General features: G+C 43.4%; 1 protein-coding gene across 2 annotated transcripts in view; it reads left to right on the top strand.

Moving 5' to 3' along the window:
* Positions 1 to 22,641, top strand: part of LOC139537862 (calcium/calmodulin-dependent protein kinase kinase 1-like) — a 128,018-nt gene that overhangs the window by 65,620 nt on the left and 39,757 nt on the right. For both annotated transcript variants that reach the window (XM_071339714.1, XM_071339715.1), the window contains exons 6-9: positions 7,047 to 7,098; positions 10,266 to 10,402; positions 18,896 to 18,932; positions 19,687 to 19,708. In XM_071339714.1, the coding sequence (XP_071195815.1) occupies positions 7,047 to 7,098; positions 10,266 to 10,402; positions 18,896 to 18,932; positions 19,687 to 19,708 (248 nt within the window). The remainder of the gene's footprint in view (positions 1 to 7,046; positions 7,099 to 10,265; positions 10,403 to 18,895; positions 18,933 to 19,686; positions 19,709 to 22,641) is intronic.

Below are 22,641 nucleotides of genomic sequence, written 5' to 3' on the forward strand. Positions count from 1 at the left end.
GGTCATTAGTAAAAATAGAAAAGAGTAGAGGGCCTAGTGGTACACCACACTTTACATGTTTAACATAGATAGCTCTGAATCCACGATATGGCAGATGTTGAAAAGCTATAACACATACACTACCGGTCAGAAGTTTTAGATCACCTACTCATTCAAGGGTTTTTCTTAATTTTTTATTATTTTCTACATTATAGAGTAGTAGTGAAGACATCAAACAATGAAATGACACACATGGAATCACGTAGTAACAAAAAAAGTGTTATTGTGTATATATAGTGTATATGTTAGATTTGAGATTCTTCAAAGTAGCCACCCTTTGCCTTGATGACAGCTTTGGACACTCTTAGTATTCTCTCAATCAGCTTCACCTGGAATGCTTTTTGAAGGAGTTCCCACATACACTACCGTTCAAAGGTTTGGGGTCACTTAGAAATGTCCTTGTTTTTGTATGAAAAACAAATTTTTGTCCATTAAAATAACATCAAATTGATCAGAAATACAGTGTAGACATTTTTAAAGTTGTAACTGACTATTCTAGATGGAAACGTCAGATTTTTTATGTAATATCTACATATGTGTACAGTGGACCATTATCAGCAACCATCACTCCTGTGTTCCAATGGTGCGTTGTGTTAGCTAATCCAAGTGTATCAATTTAAAAGGCTAATTGATCATTGCAATTATGTTAGCACAGCTGAAAACTGTGTACTGTTTAAAGAAGCAACAAAACTGTCCTTCTTTAGACTAGTTGAGTATCTGGAGCATCAGCATTTGTGGGTTCGAATACAGGCTCAAACTGTCCAGAAACAAATAACTTTCTTCTGAAACTCTATTCTTGTTCTGAGAAATGAAGGCTATTCCATGCGAGAAATTGTCAAGAAACTGAAGATCTTACTGTACTACTCCCTTCACAGAACAGTGCAAACTGGCCCTAACCAGACTAGAAAGAGGAGTGGGAAAACCGAGTGCACAACTGAGCAAGAGGACAAGTACATTAGAGTGTCTAGTTTGAGAAACAGACGTCTCACAAGTCCTCAACTGGCAGCTTCATTAAATAGTACCCGCAAAATACCAGTCTCAACGTCAACAGTGAAGAGGCAACTCCGGGATGCTGGCCTTCTATGCAGAGTTCCCCTCTCCAGTGCCTGTGTTCTTTTGCCCATCTTAATCTTTTCTTTTTATTGGCCAGTCTGAGGTATGGCTTTTTCTTTGCAACTCTGCCTAGAAGGCCAGCATCCCGGAGTCGCCTCTTCACTGTTGACGTTGAGACTGGTGTTGGAACCAAAAATCTCCAATTGGACTCATCAGACCAAAGGACAAATTTCCACCGGTCTAATGTCCATTGCTCGTGTTTCTTGGCCCAAGCAAGTCTCTTCTTATTATTGGTGTCCTTTAGTGTTGGTTTCTATGCAGCAACTCGACCATGAAGGCCTGATTCACACAGTCTCTTCTGAACAGTTGATGTTGAGTTGTGTCTGCTAGGTCTTTTACCAAATAGGGCTATCTTCTGTATACCATCCCTAACTTGTCACAACACAACTGATTGGCTCAAACGCATTAAGAAGGAAAGAAATTCCACAAATTAACTTTTAAGAAGGCACACCTATTAATTGAAATGCATTCCAGGTGACTACCTCATGAAGCTGGTTGACAGAAAGAGTGTGCAAGGCTGTTATCAAGGCAAAGGGTGGTTGTTTGAAGAATCTCAAATATAAAATATATTTTGATTTGTTTAACGCTTTTTTGGTTACTACAGGATTCCATATGTGTTATTTCATAGTTTTGATGTCTGCACTATTATTCCACAATGTAGAAAATAGTACAAATAAAGAAAAACCCTTGAATGAGTAGGTGTTCTAAAACTTTTGACCGGTAGTGTGCATTTTCTCAGCAACAAGTTATGGTCAATAATATCAACGGCTGCACTGAAATCTAACAGTACAGCGCCAACAATCTTCTTATTATCAATTTACTTCAACCAATCATCAGTCATTTGTGTCAGTGCAGTACACGCTGAGTGCTCTTCTCTATAAGCATGCTTGAAAGTCTGTTGTTCATTTGTTTACAGAGAATAGCATTGTATTTGGTCAAGCAACATTTTTTCCAACGGTTTGTTAAGAGCTGGCAGCAAGCTGATTGGTCTGCTGTTAGAACCAGTAAAGGCTGCTTTACCCCTCTTGGGTAGCGGAATGACTTTGGCTTCCCTCCAGGCCTGAGGACAAAGACTTTCCTCTCATCTCAGATTAAAGATATGACAGATAGGAGTGACTATAGAGTCAGCTACCATCCTCAGTAGCTTTCCATCTAAGTTGTCAATGCCAAGAGGTTTGTCATTATTGATCGATAAAAATAAAAAAAATCCACCTCTCTCACACTAACTTTACAAAATTCAAACTTGCAATGCTTTTCTTTCATTATTTGTTTTTTTTATGCGATGGCTCACTGTTTGTTGTTGGCATTTCCTGCCAAGTTTGCTGACTTTGCCAATGAAGTAATCATTAAAATAATTGGGAACATCAAATGGTTTTGTGATGAATATGCCATCTGTTTCGATGAATGATGGAGTTGAATTTGTCATTAAGCCCATAATCTCATTTAAAGTACTCATGTTTTTTTCCATCCTTCTTTATATAATTGATCTTAGCTTCATAATACAGTTTCTTCTACTTTTTGTTGAGTTTAGTCACATAATTTCTCGATTTGCAATAAGTCAACCGGTCATATGTGCAGCCAGACTTATTAGCCACTCATTTTGCCCCATCTCTTTCTACCATACCGTTTTTAAATTCCTCATCAATCCATGGAGCCTTAACAGTTCTAACAGTCAGTTTCTTAATAGGTGCTTGTTTATCAATAACTGGAAGAAGCAATTTCATAAATTCATCAAGTGCAGCGTCTGGATGCTCCTCATTAATCACATCAGACCAACAAATATTTTTAACATCTTTCACATAAGAGTCACAGCAAAGTCTTTTGTGTGATCTCTTATACACTTTTAGGCCCATTTGTTGGAACTTTGGCTTTCCTGGATATAGCCACTATATTGTGATCACTGCATCCAACGGGTACGGATACAGCTTCAGAACAAAGTTCTACAGCATTGGTAAAATGTGATCGATACATGTGGATGGTCTTGTTCCTGTAGTGTTTGTAAACACCCTGGTAGGTTGATTAATAACCTGAACCAGATTACACTGGAGTACAGTTAGAAGCTTCCTCTTGAGCGGACAGCTTGATGAAAACCAGTCAATATTCAGGTCCCCAAGAAAGTAGACCTCTCTGTTTACATCACATACACTATCAAACATTTCACACATATTATTTAGATACTGACTGTTAGCACTTGGTGGCCTATAGCAACACCCCTAAAGAAAAGGCTTTAGATGTGCCAAGTGAACCTGCAACCACAACACTTCAATAACACTTGACATGAGATCTTCTCTAAGCATTAGAGGGATTATGGCTCTGAATATATACAGCAACTCCTCCCCCATAATCATTCCTGTCTCTTCTATAGATGTTATATCCTTGTATTGCTACTGCTGTATCAAATGAATTATCTAAGTGAATCTCAGAAATGGATAATATATGAATGTTATCTGATGTTAGCAAGTTATTGATTTCATGAACCTTATTTCTAAGGCTACATATATTAATATGGGCTGTTTTCAGCCCTTTCCTGGGTAGCTGATCAGAGATAGACTTAATATGGAAGAGAGCAAACAAAGCAAGAGAAAATAATATACATTCAGCAGTCCATTAATCAGTTGGTGTGTGTGTGTGTGTGCTGCGGGGGTTGAAGCTACGAAACCACAGGCTTGGCTTTCAATGAGAGGACAATGAGTCTGTCATAGCGGATGTAAGCAATGTCCCCACGCGCTCTAGCAGCTTTCATGGCTGAGATAAGTTCTTTCCTCTTCTGGCGCACAGCTTCAGGATTAGTCCTCGTTGAGGAAGATATACGTTCCTCTCAAGTTCTTGGCCGTTTCCAGAACAGCTACCTTGTCCTTGAACCGCAGGAACTTGACCACTATTGGCCTGGGCCTATCACCTGGGCCTGTCACCTGGGCCTGTCACCTGGGCCTGTCACCTGGGCCGGTGGTGGGTTTTCCAGTCCTGTGGGCTCCACCTCAATCTTCCCTGTGGTCCATCTTCAATTTCTCAGAGATTATTTCCCTCACTTAGTCAGGTCTCATGTGGAGATTCTGCAATTCCATCCACAACCATGTTGTTCCGCCTTCATTGTCCCTCGAGATAGTCTGATTTCTCTCACATTGTTATCATGGATTCACGTACAGAACTGATGTCCTCTCTCAATGACTTACAGACTGCTGTCATCTTGCCCTTCTCCTCTTTAAACTCACCCGAGCTGATCCTGGGAGAACTATGACATCAATGGAAGACTACACTATGAATAGGCTTTAATGTTGTGATCTTTGACACAGGCAGGGAAATAACTAGCAATACTACAGGGTGGTGAGGGTACTGTCTGAAGAAGTAGAATAAAATACAAAACGATCTCCTATAAGATATGCACCTTCCATGGTCCTTCATCATGGTGTCTGAACAGTGTCTGATGTCCTGGACGTTACACACACAGGGAGAATATGAATGATGTCGTTAATAAAACTGTGTAATGCGTTCAGATGGGTCCTATTCATTAGCCAACGGGAAACACATGTATTCCGCAGGTGCGAGGAATTAACAGCTAATTAGTGCTATAAATGATAAGGTAATGAGGTGTGTGTGTGTGTGTGTGTGTGTGTGTGTGTGTGTGTGTGTGTGTGTGTGTGTGTGTGTGTGTGTGTGTGTGTGTGTGTGTGTGTGTGTGTGTGTGTGTGTGTGTGTGTGTGTGTGTGTGTGTGACACTGAACTTGGCTCTCACATCACTAGAACACCAGAATTCTCTGAAGTTGTGAATTCACAGGATGTTGTTAATTCTATCCTGAGCTGCACGGTTTAGGATTCTTACTGAGGGAAGAAAGTTTAGCTTTGTGAACTTCAATAGCATGACTGTAGGTAACAAGTTAATGAGTTTCAATGTGGATGTATGGCCACCTTGGTAACAAACTGCAGACTCCAACATCGGAACCATCAGCTTGCTTTCTGGAGTCCTCATTACCTGAGTTAAAGGTTCAATACAGCTGTTTTGATCTACAATATCAAATCATTTTGGGGTAACAATTAAGTACATTACTGTGATTTGTTTTCAGTTTAAAATTGTAAAAAAAATATATATAAAAAAAAAATATATAATTTCTTAGCAAAGAGCAATTTCTCATGCAATAATTCTTCTAGGACTGTCTGGGAGTGGTCTGATTTGGGGAGGGGAAAACTGAAAACTAACTAGCTGTTATTGGCAGAGAGGTTTGGAACTCTCATTCTTATTGGTTTATTAACTAATTTACCACCTGGTGATGTGTCCATTTCCATCCCACCAAAACAAGCTGAAATTGCAGGCTGTCTTTTCCAACAGCTCTGACACTAAAAGGGCTTTATCATAATTCTCACAATTTCACAGTATTATTCCAACCTCATAGTGTAGAAATGTATATCAATCAATATTTATGACTACATTGGTCCTTTAATCTTGTCAATAACAGAAGTCAACCCTTTCCTAACAGAACCAATCATCCACTGTGCATCAGTCCATTTCCATAGTCATTTCTTACCCGCAAGCAGAGAATCTTAAGTACGCCATTAGCACAAGAAACGACACAATGGAAACATTTATGAAAGCTTTCTTTGATTAATATGGAGATAAATACAGGAAGTTAAAGATGTTATTATGTCATCCACTTCACTATGGTTCAGAGAAACATGATGCTTTGACAGCGAGTGTCCCTGCAACGCTGGTGTACACTAATCAGTTTCTCCAGGATTCCGTCATTCTGAGATCGCACATTTTGACCAATCACCGCACTATTTCGGCATTAATTAGTTAAATCATCTCAATATTATCGCATTAAACTGACCCATCACCGCAGTAGAGAAAGAGTGCTCGCAATTTCAACCAATCGCAAGACATTTACCAGATAACATGGTTCAATCAAGCCACGTGTCGAGAAACGTTTTCTGTTTACGGCACATTTTCGCGACAAATTTAACAAAATTATCTTATATCGCCATGCAAAATGTCAGAATTGTTTTAGGAAAATCAAACATTTTTGCCCGCAGATGGCACTAAAAATCTCTACAAATTCCTGAAGGGACTAGCTAATGTATAGGACATTTATTGAATGCTGTAAGACTTTAGACTTCTTTACACCTTCTAATAATAAATATAGCATTCTTCAAGAGCAAACAAAACAAACAAGCAATATGACAGGTCAACCAATAAAGGCCAAGTCTTTAAATAGTGCATCCTTCGGAGATGGATCGGGTCAGTTCATGGCTTGAGTGGAGGTATGTGGTCACAGGATGATGGTGATGGAATCTGCTGATGATCTTGTAGAGGACAAGTCTGGGAACCAGTCTGGGTCTTATAGCCACTGAACTTCTCCTCTTCCAACTGTGTAGCACCCACTTAGGTGATGCCTCAGCACCCACTTAGGTGATGCCTCAGCACCCACTTAGGTGATGCCTCAGCACCTCTGGGTGCCGCAAAGCCCACCACAAAAAATCTCAGAATAGTAGCCAGTGGTCCTCACTAAAGTACCGGGGTTCTGTATGTATCTAGTATGACCCCCTCATGACCATTCTGTTAGTCTCTCTCCCTTAATCCTGTTCAGTATGGGATGGATGGATGGATGGATGAATGAATGAATGAATGAATGAATGAATGAATGAATGGATGGATGGATGGATGGATGGATGGATGAATGGATGAATGAATGGATGGATGGATGGATGGATGGATGGATAAATGAATGAATGAAAATGATTGAATGAACTTGAAGTGTTCTGTGTTTTCTGCACTGAAGTGTACTGTGTGGTGTGTGTGTGTCTCTCTTTATTGTTAGTGATTCAACTAATAGTGTGTGAGTGACCAGAAGGAAAGATATGGCATGTTAGCTCACTAATATGACCAATCTCATCCCCCTCAGGCCATGAAGGTGGTGTCCAAGAAGAAGCTGATGAAGCAGTATGGATTTCCACGTACGTGTCACACGGTTGGACCTTGACACATTCAACGTATTACTTAGGTCACTGCTCCTCTGGAGCTCAGGTGGTGCCTTCCATTCCTGGATTCCTGGTACCACCCATACGAGAAGAAAAACATTGTCGCTTTGGATAAAAGTGTCTGCTAAATGACATTTATTGTTATTATTATTATTATTAATATTACTATTATTTTTTTATTATTATTATTATTATTACTATTAATATTATTATTATTACTATTGTTATTATTATTACTAATAATAATAATATTAATATTGTTATTATTATTTTAAATATTACTAGTAATATTATTATTGTTATTATTATTATTATTATTATTACTATTAATATTATTATTATTACTATTGTTATTATTATTACTAATAATAATAATAATAATAATATTAATATTATTATTTTAAATATTACTAGTAATATTATTATTGTTATTATTATTATTAATATTACTATTAATAGTAGTATTATTATTACTATTATTATTAATAATAATAATATTAATATTGTTATTGTTATTATAGATATTACTATTAATATTATTATTACTATTATTATTATTATTATTATTAAATACAGCTCAAAAGGCCATCAAACCAAGTATACAGTTAGGATCCTAGCCGTTTCCACACACAGCTCCTGTCATCCTGTATACGGGTTTAAAATGGCAGATTATGTCATTCATAAGCACTTAAATTGGAACCCAGTGGCTGTACAGTAACATTCTATAAATGACGTCAGCTCAGGTTCTCCGGTTCACAGTGCTCTGTGGGTTTTAACTGACAGCCGTTATAAAATGCCCCCATCCCTCCCGCTAATTGGGCAACTTTTGCACATTTGTTGTTGTCTTGAGTGAGAGAAATGCTGTAAATGGAGAGGAGTCCATGTGTTCTGAAAGATGAGACGTTGAGGAGTATAATAAATATCGCTTTGATATCATACAAGCAAAACACACACCCATGAGCCGAAATGTGCACTTTACATTTCCATATTTGAAAACGCAGGTCATTTACAGTACAAGGATGACATGTGTTATACCCTGTCCTGTCCTGAACAGAATTAGCATACGCATGTCGTATTGCGACAAGCATTAGCCGCAGAACACGCACTTGAATGCACTCATGACTCTATATTCTGTGAGCACCTAAATTACAATCTGTTTGTCTGAAGTGTCTTTTGAAAGCCTAACGCTGTAAGATCAATTTGCATAACTTAGCTAGCCATTTTGGCAATGGAACAAGCTTTCAGATGATGCCCAGCTGACCCAGATTCCAATTTATAATGGAACGTTTTTCGATTGCGTAAACAACGCCAATAATTGTATGATGGTGCGGACGCAGGGCTGTGTTACAAACAAATAGTACAAAGGTGCTTGCTTCAGTTCCTCAATGGCAAAGCTAGTAGAGCTAAAAAAAAACACCTTATAGTGTCATAAAAGTGCATTGAAATAAGGTTTTAGGCCAATTAGCAACACCAGTTAGAGTTCTAACTCAAACCCACAGTTTGGATAGGTGTTTAGTCACTTAGCAACACCAGTTAGAGTTCTAACTCAAACCCACAGTTTGGAGAGGTGTTTGGTCACTTAGCAACACCAGTTAGACCTCTCACTCAAACCCACATTTTGGAGAGGTGTTTGGTCACTTAGCAACACCAGTTAGACCTCTCACTCAAACCCACAGTTTGGAGAGGTGTTTGGTCACTTAGCAACACCAGTTAGAGATCTAACTCAAACCCACAGTTTGGAGAGGTGTTTGGTCACTTAGCAACACCAGTTAGACCTCTCACTCAAACCCACAGTTCGGAGAGGTGTTTGGTCACTTAGCAACACCAGTTAGAGATCTAACTCAAACCCACAGTTTGGAGAGGTGTTTGGTCACTTAGCAACACCAGTTAGACCTCTCACTGAAACCCACAGTTTGGAGAGGTGTTTGGTCACTTAGCAACACCAGTTAGAGATCTAACACAAACCCACAGTTCGGAGAGGTGTTTGGTCACTTAGCAACACCAGTTAGAGATCTAACTCAAACCCACAGTTTGGAGAGGTGTTTGGTCACTTAGCAACACCAGTTAGACCTCTCACTCAAACCCACAGTTCGGAGAGGTGTTTGGTCACTTAGCAACACCAGTTAGAGATCTAACTCAAACCCACAGTTTGGAGAGGTGTTTGGTCACTTAGCAACACCAGTTAGACCTCTCACTGAAACCCACAGTTTGGAGAGGTGTTTGGTCACTTAGCAACACCAGTTAGACCTCTCACTCAAACCCACAGTTCGGCGAGGTGTTTGGTCACTTAGCAACACCAGTTAGAGATCTAACTCAAACCCACAGTTTGGAGAGGTGTTTGGTCACTTAGCAACACCAGTTAGACCGCTCACTCAAACCCTTGACATACTTTGTATTATATTTCACCTACTTCAACATGTCATTGAACATTCTTAATATGTTACTGAATGTATCCAGAGTATTTTCGTTATTGACAAAATGTTGTGAAAAGTACAGGAAATGTAAAATTCACATCAAATCAACAGTGTAATGTTTTGTATTCAGTCTTGTGTCAGGTCAACTGATGTGTCCTCACCTTTTGGTCTGATAATTTCCCCATAATGTCCATAGTATTTTCTTAACCATGGTCGTGCATATGCTTTTTAAAAAATATATATTTTACCATTATTTAAACTAGGCAAATCAGTTAAGAACAAATTATTATTTACATTGACGGCTTACCAGGGAACAGTGGGTTAACTGCCTTCGTGGGTTAACTGCCTTCGATTCAGCAACCTTTCGGTTACTGGCCCAACGCTCTAACCACTAGGCTATCTGCCGCCCCGGTTTATAGTTCTTTTGTTAGAAACATTTCAATTTGGTTCTATCCATATAGGCCTATTTCCATGAGCATAAGGGGTTAAAGATATTAAAGAGTTAAAGAGTTCACCAAATGGATAAGATGGGACTGAAATCCATGCTTTGGTTTAGTTTCCCTGGCACTGTTTCTATACGCTAGTATTTTAGCATTTGTAGCACAAATCCCACTCAAATCATGGGACTGATATTAGCATTTTTCTAAAATTGATTGAATTGTGTTACATTTAATTTAATTGTCTAAAATTGCAGCTGACGTGAGGTTTGGGGTTATTGGTTCCCTGCAGGTCGCCCCCCTCCGAGAGGACCCAAGGCTGCGGTCCAGGGGGAGCAGCCCAAAGTCCTAGGCCCCCTGGAGAGGGTGTACCAGGAGATCGCCATCCTCAAGAAGCTGGACCATCTCAACATAGTCAAACTGGTGGAGGTGAGCGGAGAGCCTACCTCACTGTGACTCTGATCAAGAAACCATAGGCCAAGTGTCAGTAGAGTCTGTTTCACTGTGTCTGCCCAACGTCTGTGTTTGTACCCGGTAAAGAAACAATATTTCATTTCATTGTTATTTATTTAGCACGGATAGTTCACTAGGTAAGCTGAAACATAAGGCACAAGACGTGAGAGTAGAGTCTGTTTCACTGTGTCTGTCTCTAGTAAAGAAACAAGAGGCCAAGCAAGGAGAATGTGAAGTGGAATCGTAAAGCAATTTAATTTGACCTAAGAGGCCATGACAAATATGCATTTTACGCTTCACCCAGCAAGACAACACTTTCATTGATAGTTGTTACTGTAGCAATCATGAGACATGCTACCACCACCACAGAACCACAGGTGTGTCCACGTCCATTTACCAGACATCAGCTACAGGCTTTCATTTACCACACAGTGTCATATATTGAGGGGAAAGCTGAAGGAGCGATACTTATTTGGAGACAGATGAAAGGGAATAGCATGCCATTTGGGATACATTGTAACAGCTTTCGTCTGGAGAAGAGGACCAAGGTGCAGCGTGGTAAGAGTTCATTTTAATAAACAAAATAAACTGAACACTGAAATGACAAAAAAATAATAAAGAGCGAGAACGAAAACGAAACAGTTCTGTAAGGATTATGCACAAAACAGAAAACAATCTCTAACGTTTGTCATCTGGAGGAGAAGAAGAGGACCAAGATGCAGCGTGGTATGTGTCCATAATGTTTTAATAATAAAACTGAACACTGAAACAAAACAATAAACCGACAAACGAACAGTCCCGAAAGGTGAAACACAAAAACACTAAACAGGAAATAACCACCCACAAAACACAACAGAAAACAGGCTACCTAAATATGGTTCCCAATCAGAGACAATGACTAACACCTGCCTCTGATTGAGAACCATATCAGGCCAAACGAGAAACCCAACATAGAAACACAAAACATAGATAACCCACCCAACTCACGTCCTGACCAACTAAAACAAAGAAATAGCACAAGAACTAGTGTCAGAACGTGACACAATCACCCACAACTCAAAATGGAAAACAGGCTACCTAAGTATGGCTCCCAATCAGAGACAACGATTGGGAACCACAACAGGCCAAACACATAGAAATAGACAACCTAGACATACAACATAGAATGCCCACCCACATCACACCCTGACCAAACAAAACATATAAACATACAAAGCAATCTATGGTCAGGGCGTGACATGCATACTAAGCCTCGATGCTGCTAACCTCGTCATACCTCCACGGAATACACAGCATGAACAACCTGGTTGTGTCCTAAACCCTATTCCCTATATATACACAGTGCTTTCGGAAAGTATTCAGACCCCTTGACTTTTTCCACATTTTTTTTATGTTACAGCCTTATTCTAAAATTGATTAAATAAAATAAAAAGATCAGCAATCTACACACAATACCCCATAATGACAAAGATCTTCTTTTTTTTGTGCAAATTTATAAAAACACAAGAAACAGAAATACCTTATTTATAGAAGTATTCTGTGCACTACACCGTGTGTAGCGCTATGAGACTCGAAATTGAGCTCAGCTGCATCCTGTTTCCATTGATCATCCTTGAGATGTTTCTACAACTTGATTGGAGTCCACCTGTGGTAAATTAAATTGATTGGACATGATTTGGAAAGGCACACACCTGTCTATATAAGGTCCTACAGTTGACAGTGCATGTCAGAGCAAAAACCAAGCCATGAGGTCGAAGGAATTGTACATAGAGCTCCGAGACAGGATTGTGTCGAGGTACAGATCTGGAGAAGAGTACCAAAACATTTCTGCAGCATTGACAGTCGCCAAGAACATAGTGGCCTCCATCATTCTTAAATGGTAGAAGTTTGCCAAACTGAGCAATCGGGGGAGAAGGGCCTTGGTCAGGGAGGTGACCAAGAACCCGATGGTCACTCTGACAGAGCTCCAGAGTTCCTCTGTGGAGATGGGAGAACCTTCTCTGCAGCACTCCACCAATCGGGCCTTTATGGTGGAGTGGCCAGACGGAAGCCACTCCTCAGTAAAAGGCACGTGACACCCCGCTTGGAGTTTGCCAAAAGGCACCTAAACGACTCGCAGAACATGAGAAACAAGATTATCTGGTCTGATATACCAAGCGTCACATTTGGAGGAAACCTGGCACCATCCCTACGGTGAAGCATGGTGGTGGCAGCATCATGCTCTGGGGATGTTTTTCAGTGGCAGAGACTGGGAGACTAGTCAGGATCGAGGCAAAGATGAACTGAGCAAAGTACAGAGAGATCCTTGATGAAAACCTCCTTCGGAGCGCTCAGGATCTCAGACTGGGGTGAAGGTTCACCTTCCAACAGGACGACGACCCTAAGCACACACGCAGGAGTGGCTTCGGGACAAGTCTCTGAATGTCCTTGAGTGGCCCAGCCAGAGCCCGGACTTGGACCCGATTGAACATCTCTGAAGAGACCTGAAAACAGCTGTGCAGCGACACTCCCGATCCAACCTGACAGAGCTTGAGTATGTTCTGCAGAGAAGAATGGGAGAAACTCTTCAAATACAGTGTGTGCCAAGCTTGTAGCGTCATAGCCAAGAAGGCTCGAGGCTGTAATTCCTGCCAAAGGTGCTTCAAAAAAGTACTGAGTAAAGGGTCTGAATACTTATGTAAATGTGATATTTCAGTTTCTAAAACCCAGGTTTTTTTGCATTGTCATTATGGGGTATTGTGATGTCATTATGAGGTATTGTGATGTCATTATGAGGTATTGTGATGTCATTATGGGGTATTGTGTGTAGATTGATGAGGGGGAAAAAACAACAACTATGTAATCCATTTTAGAATGAGGCCGTAACGTAACAACATGTTGAAAAAAAAGTCAAAGTGGTCTGACTAGTTTCTGAAGGCACGGTGTAGTGCACTAGTTTCTGAAGGCACGGCGTGGTGCACTAGTTTCTGAGGGCACGGTGTAGTGCACTAGTTTCTGAGGGCACGGTGTAGTGTACTAGTTTCTGAAGGCACGGTGTAGTGCACTAGTTTCTGAAGGCACGGCGTGGTGCACTAGTTTCTGAAGGAACGGTGTAGTGTACTAGTTTCTAAAGGCACGGTGTAGTGCACTAGTTTCTGAAGGCACGGTGTTGTGCACTAGTTTCTGAAGGCACGGCGTGGTGCACTAGTTTCTGAAGGCACGGTGTAGTGCACTAGTTTCTGAAGGCACGGTGTAGTGCACTAGTTTCTGAGGGCACGGTGTAGTGCACTAGTTTCTGAGGGCACGGTGTAGTGCACTAGTTTCTGAGGGCACGGTGTAGTGCACTAGTTTCTGAAGGCACGGTGTAGTGCACTAGTTTCTGAAGGCACGGTGTAGTGCACTAGTTTCTGAAGGCACGGTGTAGTGCACTAGTTTCTGAAGGCACGGTGTAGTGCACTAGTTTCTGAAGGCACGGTGTAGTGCACTAGTTTCTGAAGGCACGGTGTAGTGCACTAGTTTCTGAAGGCACGGTGTAGTGTACTAGTTTCTGAAGGCACGGTGTAGTGCACTAGTTTCTGAAGGCACGGTGTAGTGCACTAGTTTCTGAAGGCACGGTGTAGTGCACTAGTTTCTGAAGGCACGGTGTAGTGCACTAGTTTCTGAAGGCACGGTGTAGTGCACTAGTTTCTGAAGGCACGGTGTAGTGCACTAGTTTCTGAAGGCACGGTGTAGTGCACTAGTTTCTGAAGGCACGGTGTAGTGCACTAGTTTCTGAAGGCACGGTGTAGTGCACTAGTTTCTGAAGGCACGGTGTAGTGCACTAGTTTCTGAAGGCACGGTGTAGTGCACTAGTTTCTGAAGGCACGGTGTAGTGCACTAGTTTCTGAAGGCACGGTGTAGTGTACTAGTTTCTGAAGGCACGGTGTAGTGCACTAGTTTCTGAAGGCACGGTGTAGTGTACTAGTTTCTGAAGGCACGGTGTAGTGCACTAGTTTCTGAAGACACGGTGTAGTGCACTAGTTTCTGAAGGCACGGTGTAGTGCACTAGTTTCTGAAGGCACGGTGTAGTGCACTAGTTTCTGAAGGCACGGTGTAGTGTACTAGTTTCTGAAGGCACGGTGTAGTGCACTAGTTTCTGAAGGCACGGTGTAGTGCACTAGTTTCTGAAGGCACGGTGTAGTGCACTAGTTTCTGAAGGCACGGTGTAGTGCACTAGTTTCTGAAGGCACGGTGTAGTGCACTAGTTTCTGAAGGCAAGGTGTAGTGTACTAGTTTCTGAAGGCACGGTGTAGTGCACTAGTTTCTGAAGGCACGGTGTAGTGCACTAGTTTCTGAAGGCACGGTGTAGTGCACTAGTTTCTGAAGGCACGGTGTAGTGCACTAGTTTCTGAAGGCACGGTGTAGTGTACTAGTTTCTGAAGGCACGGTGTAGTGCACCGTGGGACGTGACCAATCACTGCGCTGCTCACCACAGTGGCTTATGTGAAGGAGATGTATATTTAGAGAGGAGAGACGGAGGAGAGACGGAGGAGAGACAGACCTAACGCACCGCACTGATGCAGTCGTCTCTCCAGTGACATCATCAGGGTGCTCTTCAATCACTGGCAGACGGCGGGGGGGCGCACCCAGACTTATTTGGGGTGCCTCATCAGGGCCTGATGGAGGGCCGGGTGGGTGGAGGGCATCGAGAGGGCTGGGGCTGGAGTCAGTAGGAGGTACCATGCCAGCCAGTCATAATGAGTTACAGTGAAAGGAGGGGAGGGTGGAGGCGCGGAGATGGAGATGGGATGGGAGTCAGTGGGTGGCCATGGGTACCTCTGGGACTCCCAGCAGCACTGTACCAGTCAGTCATAATGAGTTACAGTGAAAGGAGGGGAGGGGAGGGTGGAGGCGCGGAGATGGAGATGGGATGGGAGTCAGTGGGTGGCCATGGGTACCTCTGGGACTCCCAGCAGCACTGTACCAGTCAGTCATAATGAGTTACAGTGAAAGGAGGGGAGGGTGGAGGCGCGGAGATGGAGATGGGATGGGAGTCAGTGGGTGGCCATGGGTACCTCTGGGACTCCCAGCAGCACTGTACCAGTCAGTCATAATGAGTTACAGTGAAAGTGGAGCTCCTCTCTTAGTGTTTCACTCTACAGCCTCATCCCAGATCAACCAGCCACTCCCACTCCTCCTGTCCTCCTCTATCCATCTCCTCCTGTCCTTCACTCTCCATCGCCTCCTGTCCTCCTCTCTCATCTCCTCCTGTCCTCCTCGCTCCATCTCCTCCTGTCCTCCTCTCTCCATCTCCTCCTGTCCTCCTCGCTCCATCTCCTCCTGTCCTCCTCGCTCCATTTCCTCCTGTCCTCCTCCCTCATCTCCTCCTGTCCTCCTCTCTCCATCTCCTTCTGTCCTCCTCCCTCATCTCCTCCTGTCCTCCTCTCTCCATCTCCTCCTGTCCTCCTCTATCTCCTCCTGTCCTCCTCTCTCTATCTCCTCCTGTCCTCCTCCCTCATCTCCTCCTGTCATCCTCTCTCCATCTCCTCCTGTCCTCCTGTCCTCTCTCTATCTCCTCCTGTCCTCCTGTCCTCTCTCTATCTCCTCCTGTCCTCCTGTCCTCTCTCTATCTCCTCCTGTCCTCCTCTCTCCATCTCCTCCTGTCCTCCTCTCTCTATCTCCTCCTGTCCTCCTCTCCCCATCTCCTCATCTCCTCCTGTCCTCCTCTATTCTCCATTCATTCCCAATTCAAAGTTCATTATGTAAAGTACCTACCAGGCCTGGGTTGGGCACTGGGCTGAGATCATATTCATTGTGCCTCTCCAATTCACAGTCAAATGTTCTTATTATGCCTCAGAACTGTTCTCTTGTTATAAAAGAGTCTCAGCTAGAGGGAAAATGTAAAACGTAATGTGGCAATTACATTTGTCACAGATGGTTAGTAGCTGAGATAATACAGTACATGTTAGATATTAATATCCTCCTCAATTGGGCTCAATTCGAACTGGCATCTAAAGATCCTCTTGAGACAAGTGCTTTAAAGGCCAATGAATACTTGCTATTGTCACGCCCTGGCCTTAGTTATCTTTGTTCTCTTTATTATTTTAGTTAGGTCAGGGTGTGACATGGGGGATGCAGGTGTTTTGGTTATTGTCTATGTTATGTTGCATGTTGGCACAGTGTTTCTATAGCGGTCACGTTCGTCTTATTCCTTTTGTTGTTTTTTGTTTAAGTGTTCTTCATTAAATCTAGAAATATGTATTCAAACCACGCTGCGCTTTGGTCCGCTTCTTACGACGATCGTGACAGAATAACCCACCAAAATAGGACCAAGCAGCGTGGTAACGGGCAGGAGCAGGAGAGGCAGCGATGTCATGATTTCTGGACATGGGAGCAGAATCTGGACTATACAACTTGGGAGGAGATAGACAGGTGGGCGGTCGACCCAGGGAGAGTGCCGGAGCCCGCCTGGGATTCTCTGGAGCAGTGTGAGGAGGGATACCGGCGAATGGAGGCAGCACGGCGGCGCGGTAGGAAGCCCAAGAGGCAGCCCCCCAAAAAAATTGCCGGGGGCACACGGGGTGTGTGGCGAAGCCAGGTAGGAGACCTGCGCCAACTCCCCGTGCTTACTATGGAGAGAGAGAGCGTCATACTGGTCAGGCACCGTGTTATGCGGTAGAACGCACGGTGTCTCCAGTACGCATGCTTAGCCCGGTTCGCTACATCCCAGCTCCCCGCATCTGCCGAGCTAGGGTGAGGATCCAGCCAGGGAAGATGGTTCCAGCCCTGCTCTCCAGACAGCCAGTGGGTCTCCTCGGGCCAGGATATCCTGCGCCGGCGTTGCGCACTGTGTCTCCAGTATGTCTGCACAGCCCAGTGCATCCTGTGCCTGCACCCCGCACGTGCCGAGCTAGAGTTACCATCCAGCCAGGACGGGTTGTGCAGGCCATTAGCTCGAGACCGCCAGTGCGTCTTCACGGTCCGGTCTATCCAGTACCACCAGTGCCAACACCACGCACCAGGCTTCCTGTGCATCTCCAGAGCCCTGTAAGCCCTGTTCCTCCTCCCCGCACTCGCCCAGTGGTGCGTGTCCCCAGTCCGGTACCACCAGTTCCGGCACCACGCACCAGGCTTACTGTGCGCCTCCAGGGTCCAGTATGCCCTGTTCCTGCTCCCCGCACTCGCCCAGTGGTGCGTGTCCCCAGCCCGGTACCACCAGTTCCGGCACCACGCACCAGGCCTACAGTGCGCCTCGGCAAGCCTGAGCGGGCGGCTCTGGGCGGGCAGCCCGTCTGCCCAGCCCCGTCTGAGCTGCCCGTCTGCCCAGCGCCGTCTGAGCTGCCCGTCTGCCCAGCGCCGTCATGAGCTGCTCTTCAGTCATGAGCTACTTCTCAGTCATGAGCTGCCCTTCAGTCATGAGCTGCCTTTCAGTGCGGAGCTGCCTTTCAGTCCAGAGCTGCCCGTCAGTCCGGAGCTGCCCCTCAGTCCGGAGCTGCCCCTCAGTCCGGAGCTGCCCCTCAGTCCGGAGCTACCCCTCAGTCCTGAGATGCCCCTCAGTCCTGAGATGCCCCTCAGTCTGAGCTGCCCACCCGGACCCTCCCCTTCAGTGTAAGGTTTTGCGGCCGGAGTCCGCACCTTTTGGGGGGGGATACTGTCACGCCCTGGCCTTAGTTATCTTTGTTCTCTTTATTATTTTAGTTAGGTCAGGGTGTGACATGGGGGGATGCAGGTGTTTTGGTTATTGTCTATGTTATGTTGCATGTTAGCACAGTGTTTCTATAGCGGTCACGTTCGTCTTATTCCTTTTGTTGTTTTTTGTTTAAGTGTTCTTCATTAAATCTAGAAATAGGTATTCAAACCACGCTACGCTTTGGTCCGCTTCTTACGACGATCGTGACAGCTATGCTGCATTCTTCAGTGTCATGGTAATGCATATACTATAGGGCTGGGCTGTTGACATCTTACCCGAGGTCCAGGGTACTGTGGTTTTATGTTCCACCTGATAATTAAATGTACATATGTGGTGTCCCAGGCCTACATAATTTCCTGATTACAAGGGGAAGAAAAAAATGAATGAAAAGAAATGAGAACTGACCTTAAGTTCCAGGTAGGGTGTATTATAAAACTGGTCGTTTGGATCCTAAATGCTGATTGGACGAGCAGCGTAGCAACCATTTTGTTTAGAACTGATGACCAGTCCTTTTGCAAAGCAACTATGCAAAAATAATTCAAGACTTAATTCAACATCTGTAGAAACATGGACAAAATAACTAACAATCAGATTTTTGTCCAGAATATATCTTCTGATGGAATAATTAAATTGTATTAATTTACTTATCAAAATAACATTTTAATGAAACTATGTAATTTATTGTAATTTTAATATGTTGGTAACAGTTTTATAAAAGCAATAATCACGGTGGGCCGAACAACGCTATTTACCCGTGTCTGCCTCTTATGCTTAATAATATTATGGGATGTATTCCTGATGATGTGTTATTATTGTTGCAGGTGTTGGATGATCCTGCAGAGGACAACCTTCACATGGGTATGTACCTCACACTCTTATCTCGACTGTAAATCGACCTGTTAGTGCCCTGAGCAGTTGGCACAGCTGACTCCATATGAAAACGCTAGACTAGAGGACGCAGGAGGATAGGTCCCGTGTGGCTCAGTTGGTAGAGCATGGCGCTTGCAACGCCAGGGTTGTGGGTTCATTCCCCACGGGGGGACCAGGATGAATATGTATGAACTTTCCAATTTGTAAGTCGCTCTGGATAAGAGCGTCTGCTAAATGACTTAAATGTTAAATGTAAATGTAGCGCATAAACGCAGCCTCTCTACCACGCACACTTAGAAAAAAGTATTCTTCTTTTGTCCCCATAAGATAACCCTTTTTGGTTTCAGGTAGAACCATTTGGTGGTGAAAGGGTTCCACTTGGAACCAAAAATAGTTATTTTCGGAGGGACAGTTGAAGAACCCTTTAGGATTCTAGGTAGCACCTCGTCTTCTAAAGTGTGCGTCACCTGTCTAAGGTACATAGACTATGGTTGGATTCCTTCCATCAGTACCAGTAGACATGGCAGGAGAGAGAATGGCTGAGTTAAGGCATCAAACCACCTAATCTACTATAGGTAATTATGGCTATTGGCTAATGAAATGAAAAGGTGTCGTACCATACAGTGTTAGTGTCAGACTACAACCAATTGTGCTGAGTTCGACAGTATACAGTACTATAATCTCTTTGACAGACATAGACTGATGCATTTATCATCTCTGTCTCTCTCTCTCTCTCCTGAAGTGTTTGATTTGATGCCAAAGGGGTGAGTAGCCTAGGACATGTCGTGTCCTTTTTTTCATCAATAATTGAAGCCCGACCCCTCATCCCCTCTTCCCCTTTCCCCTCATCCTCCCTTTCCTCTCTTCTCTCTCTCTAGTGCCTCCTTCATTACTCAAAGCTGACGTAGTGCCTTTGTTCACTGCTCTCTCTTCCTCTCCTCCTCCCCCCGTCGCTCTCTTTCCAGAGGAGATTCATCATGTGCTTGTGTTTGACACTTGACAGTTATTACCAGTGGTATTACCGCTAGACCAGAGTTTCTCTATGCTTTTTGCCCCGCTTCTCTTCCTGTTAAGAGAGAGTTTTTATTCATCTTATTTGTTGCAGTGGATTTTTCTAAAGTAAAGGGATGATGAGTTCCTTTGGTTAGTGACTCAAATCAAATCAAATTTGATTTGTCACGTGCTTCGTAAACAACATGTGTAAACTAACAGTTTAGACCATGGAGAAGCCATTTTGTATCAGACATTCCCCTGTTTAAACCACTGAGAAACCCCTTTGATGTACCAGACATTCCCCTGTTTAAACCACTGAGAAACCCCTTTGATGTACCAGACATTCCCCTGTTTAAACAACTGAGAAACCCCTTTGATGTATCAGACATTCCCCTGTTTAAACAACTGAGAAACCCCTTTGATGTATCAGACATTCCCCTGTTTAAACAACTGAGAAACCCCTTTGATGTACCAGACATTCCCCTGTTTAAACCACTGAGAAACCCCTTTGATGTACCAGACATTCCCCTGTTTAAACCACTGAGAAACCCCTTTGATGTACCAGACATTCCCCTGTTTAAACCACTGAGAAACCCCTTTGATGTACCAGACATTCCCCTGTTTAAACCACTGAGAAACCCCTTTGATGTACCAGACATTCCCCTGTTTAAACCACTGAGAAACCCCTTTGATGTAGACCACTGAGAAACAACATAAAACACCAAATAATGCATGCGGATCAGGATTAGGCCGATACCCGCTAATTATAAAAATCCAGAAAAGAGCCGTTAAATTCTACAACCACCTAAAAGGAAGCGATTCCCAAACCTTCCATAACAAAGCCATTGCCTACAGAGATCAGAAAGATGTTCACAAACACAAACAGACCCCACAGAGCCCCAGGACAGCAACACAATTAGACCCAACCAAATCATGAGAAAACAAAAAGATAATTACTTGACACATTGGAAAGAATTAACAAAAAACAGAGCAAACTAGAATGCTATTTGTCCCTAAACAGAGAGTACACAGTGGCAGAATATGTGACACTGTGACTGACTATGACTATGTACAGACTCAGTGAGCATAGCCTTGCTATTGAGAAAGGCAGACCTGGCTCTCAAGAGAAGACAGGCTATGTGCTCACAAAATGAGGTGGAAACTGAGCTGCACTTCCTAACCTCCTGCCAAATGTATGACCATATTAGAGACCCATATTTCCCTCAGATTACACAGATCCACAAAGAATCCGAAAACAAATCCAATTTTGATAAACTCCCATATCTATTGGGTGAAATACCACAGTGTGAATCACAGCAGCAAGATGTGTGACCTGTTGCCACAAGAAAAGGGTAACCAATGAAGAACAAACTCCATTGTAAATACAACCCATATTCATGTTTATTTATTTTCCCTTTTGTACTTTAACTAAACTCAGCAAAAAAAGAAACGTCCTCTCACTGTCAACTGCGTTTATTTTCACTTAACATGTGTAAATATTTGTATGAACATAACAAGATTCAACAACTGAGACATAAACTGAACAAGTTTCACAGACATGTGACTAACAGAAATGGAGTAATATATATATATATATATATATATATATATTAATTTCAGCTTTATTTAACCAGGTAGGCTAGTTGAGAACAAGTTCTCATTTACAACTGCGACCTGGCCAAGATAAAGCAAAGCAGTGTGACACTACATGGGGATATCTAAAGGGATCTCTAAGCAATTCAATCAGATCTTTTGAAAGTCTTTAAATAAGAAAGCTTTTTAGAGGCCGACAAACAAATGTACATGGAATAGACAAGTGTACAGTTAATAACACAATAGAAAAAAGAAAGTCTATATACAGTGTGTGCAAATGGCGTGAGGTGGTAGGCAATAAATAGGCCATAGTAGCGAAGTAATTACAATTTAGCAGATGAACACTGGAGTGATAAATGAGCAGATGATGATGTGCAAGTAGAGATACTGGTGTGCAAAAGAGCAGAAAAGTAAATACTAACAATATGTGGATGAGGTAGGTAGATTGGGTGGGCTATTTACAGATGGACTATGTACAGCTGCAGCGATCGGTTGTGTCCCTGAACAAAGGGGGCGTCAAATTCAAAAGTAACAGTCAGTATCTGGTGTGGCCACCAGCTGCATTAAGTACTGCAGTGCATCTCTTCCTCATGGACTGCACCTGATTTGCCAGTTCTTGCTGTGAGACGTTACCCCACTCTTCCACCAAGGCACCTGCAAGTTCCCAGACATTTCTGGGGGGAATGGCCCTAGCCCTCACCCTCCGATCCAACAGGTCCCAGACGTGCTCAATGGGTATGAGATCTGGGCTCTTCGCAGGCCATGGCAGAACACTGACATTCCTGTCTTGCAGGAAATCACGCACAGAACGAGCAGTATGGCTGGTGGCATTGTCATGCTGGAGGGTCATGTCAGGATGAGCCTGCAGGAAGGGTACCACATGAGGGAGGAGGATGTCTTCCCTGTAACGCACAGCCTTGAGATTGCCTGCAATGACAACAAGCTCAGTCCGATAATGACACACCGCCCCAGACCATGACGGACCCTCCACCTCCAAATCAATCCCGCTCCAGAGTACAGGCCTCGGTGTAACGCTTATTCCTTCGACGATAAGCGCAAATGTACGCAATTTATTGCCCTGGCCACATCTGCAGGCCTCATGCCTCCTTGC

The sequence above is a fragment of the Salvelinus alpinus genome, chromosome 13 (genome assembly GCF_045679555.1).
Source record: "Salvelinus alpinus chromosome 13, SLU_Salpinus.1, whole genome shotgun sequence".
In the NCBI taxonomy this organism is placed as follows: Eukaryota; Metazoa; Chordata; class Actinopteri; order Salmoniformes; family Salmonidae; genus Salvelinus; species Salvelinus alpinus.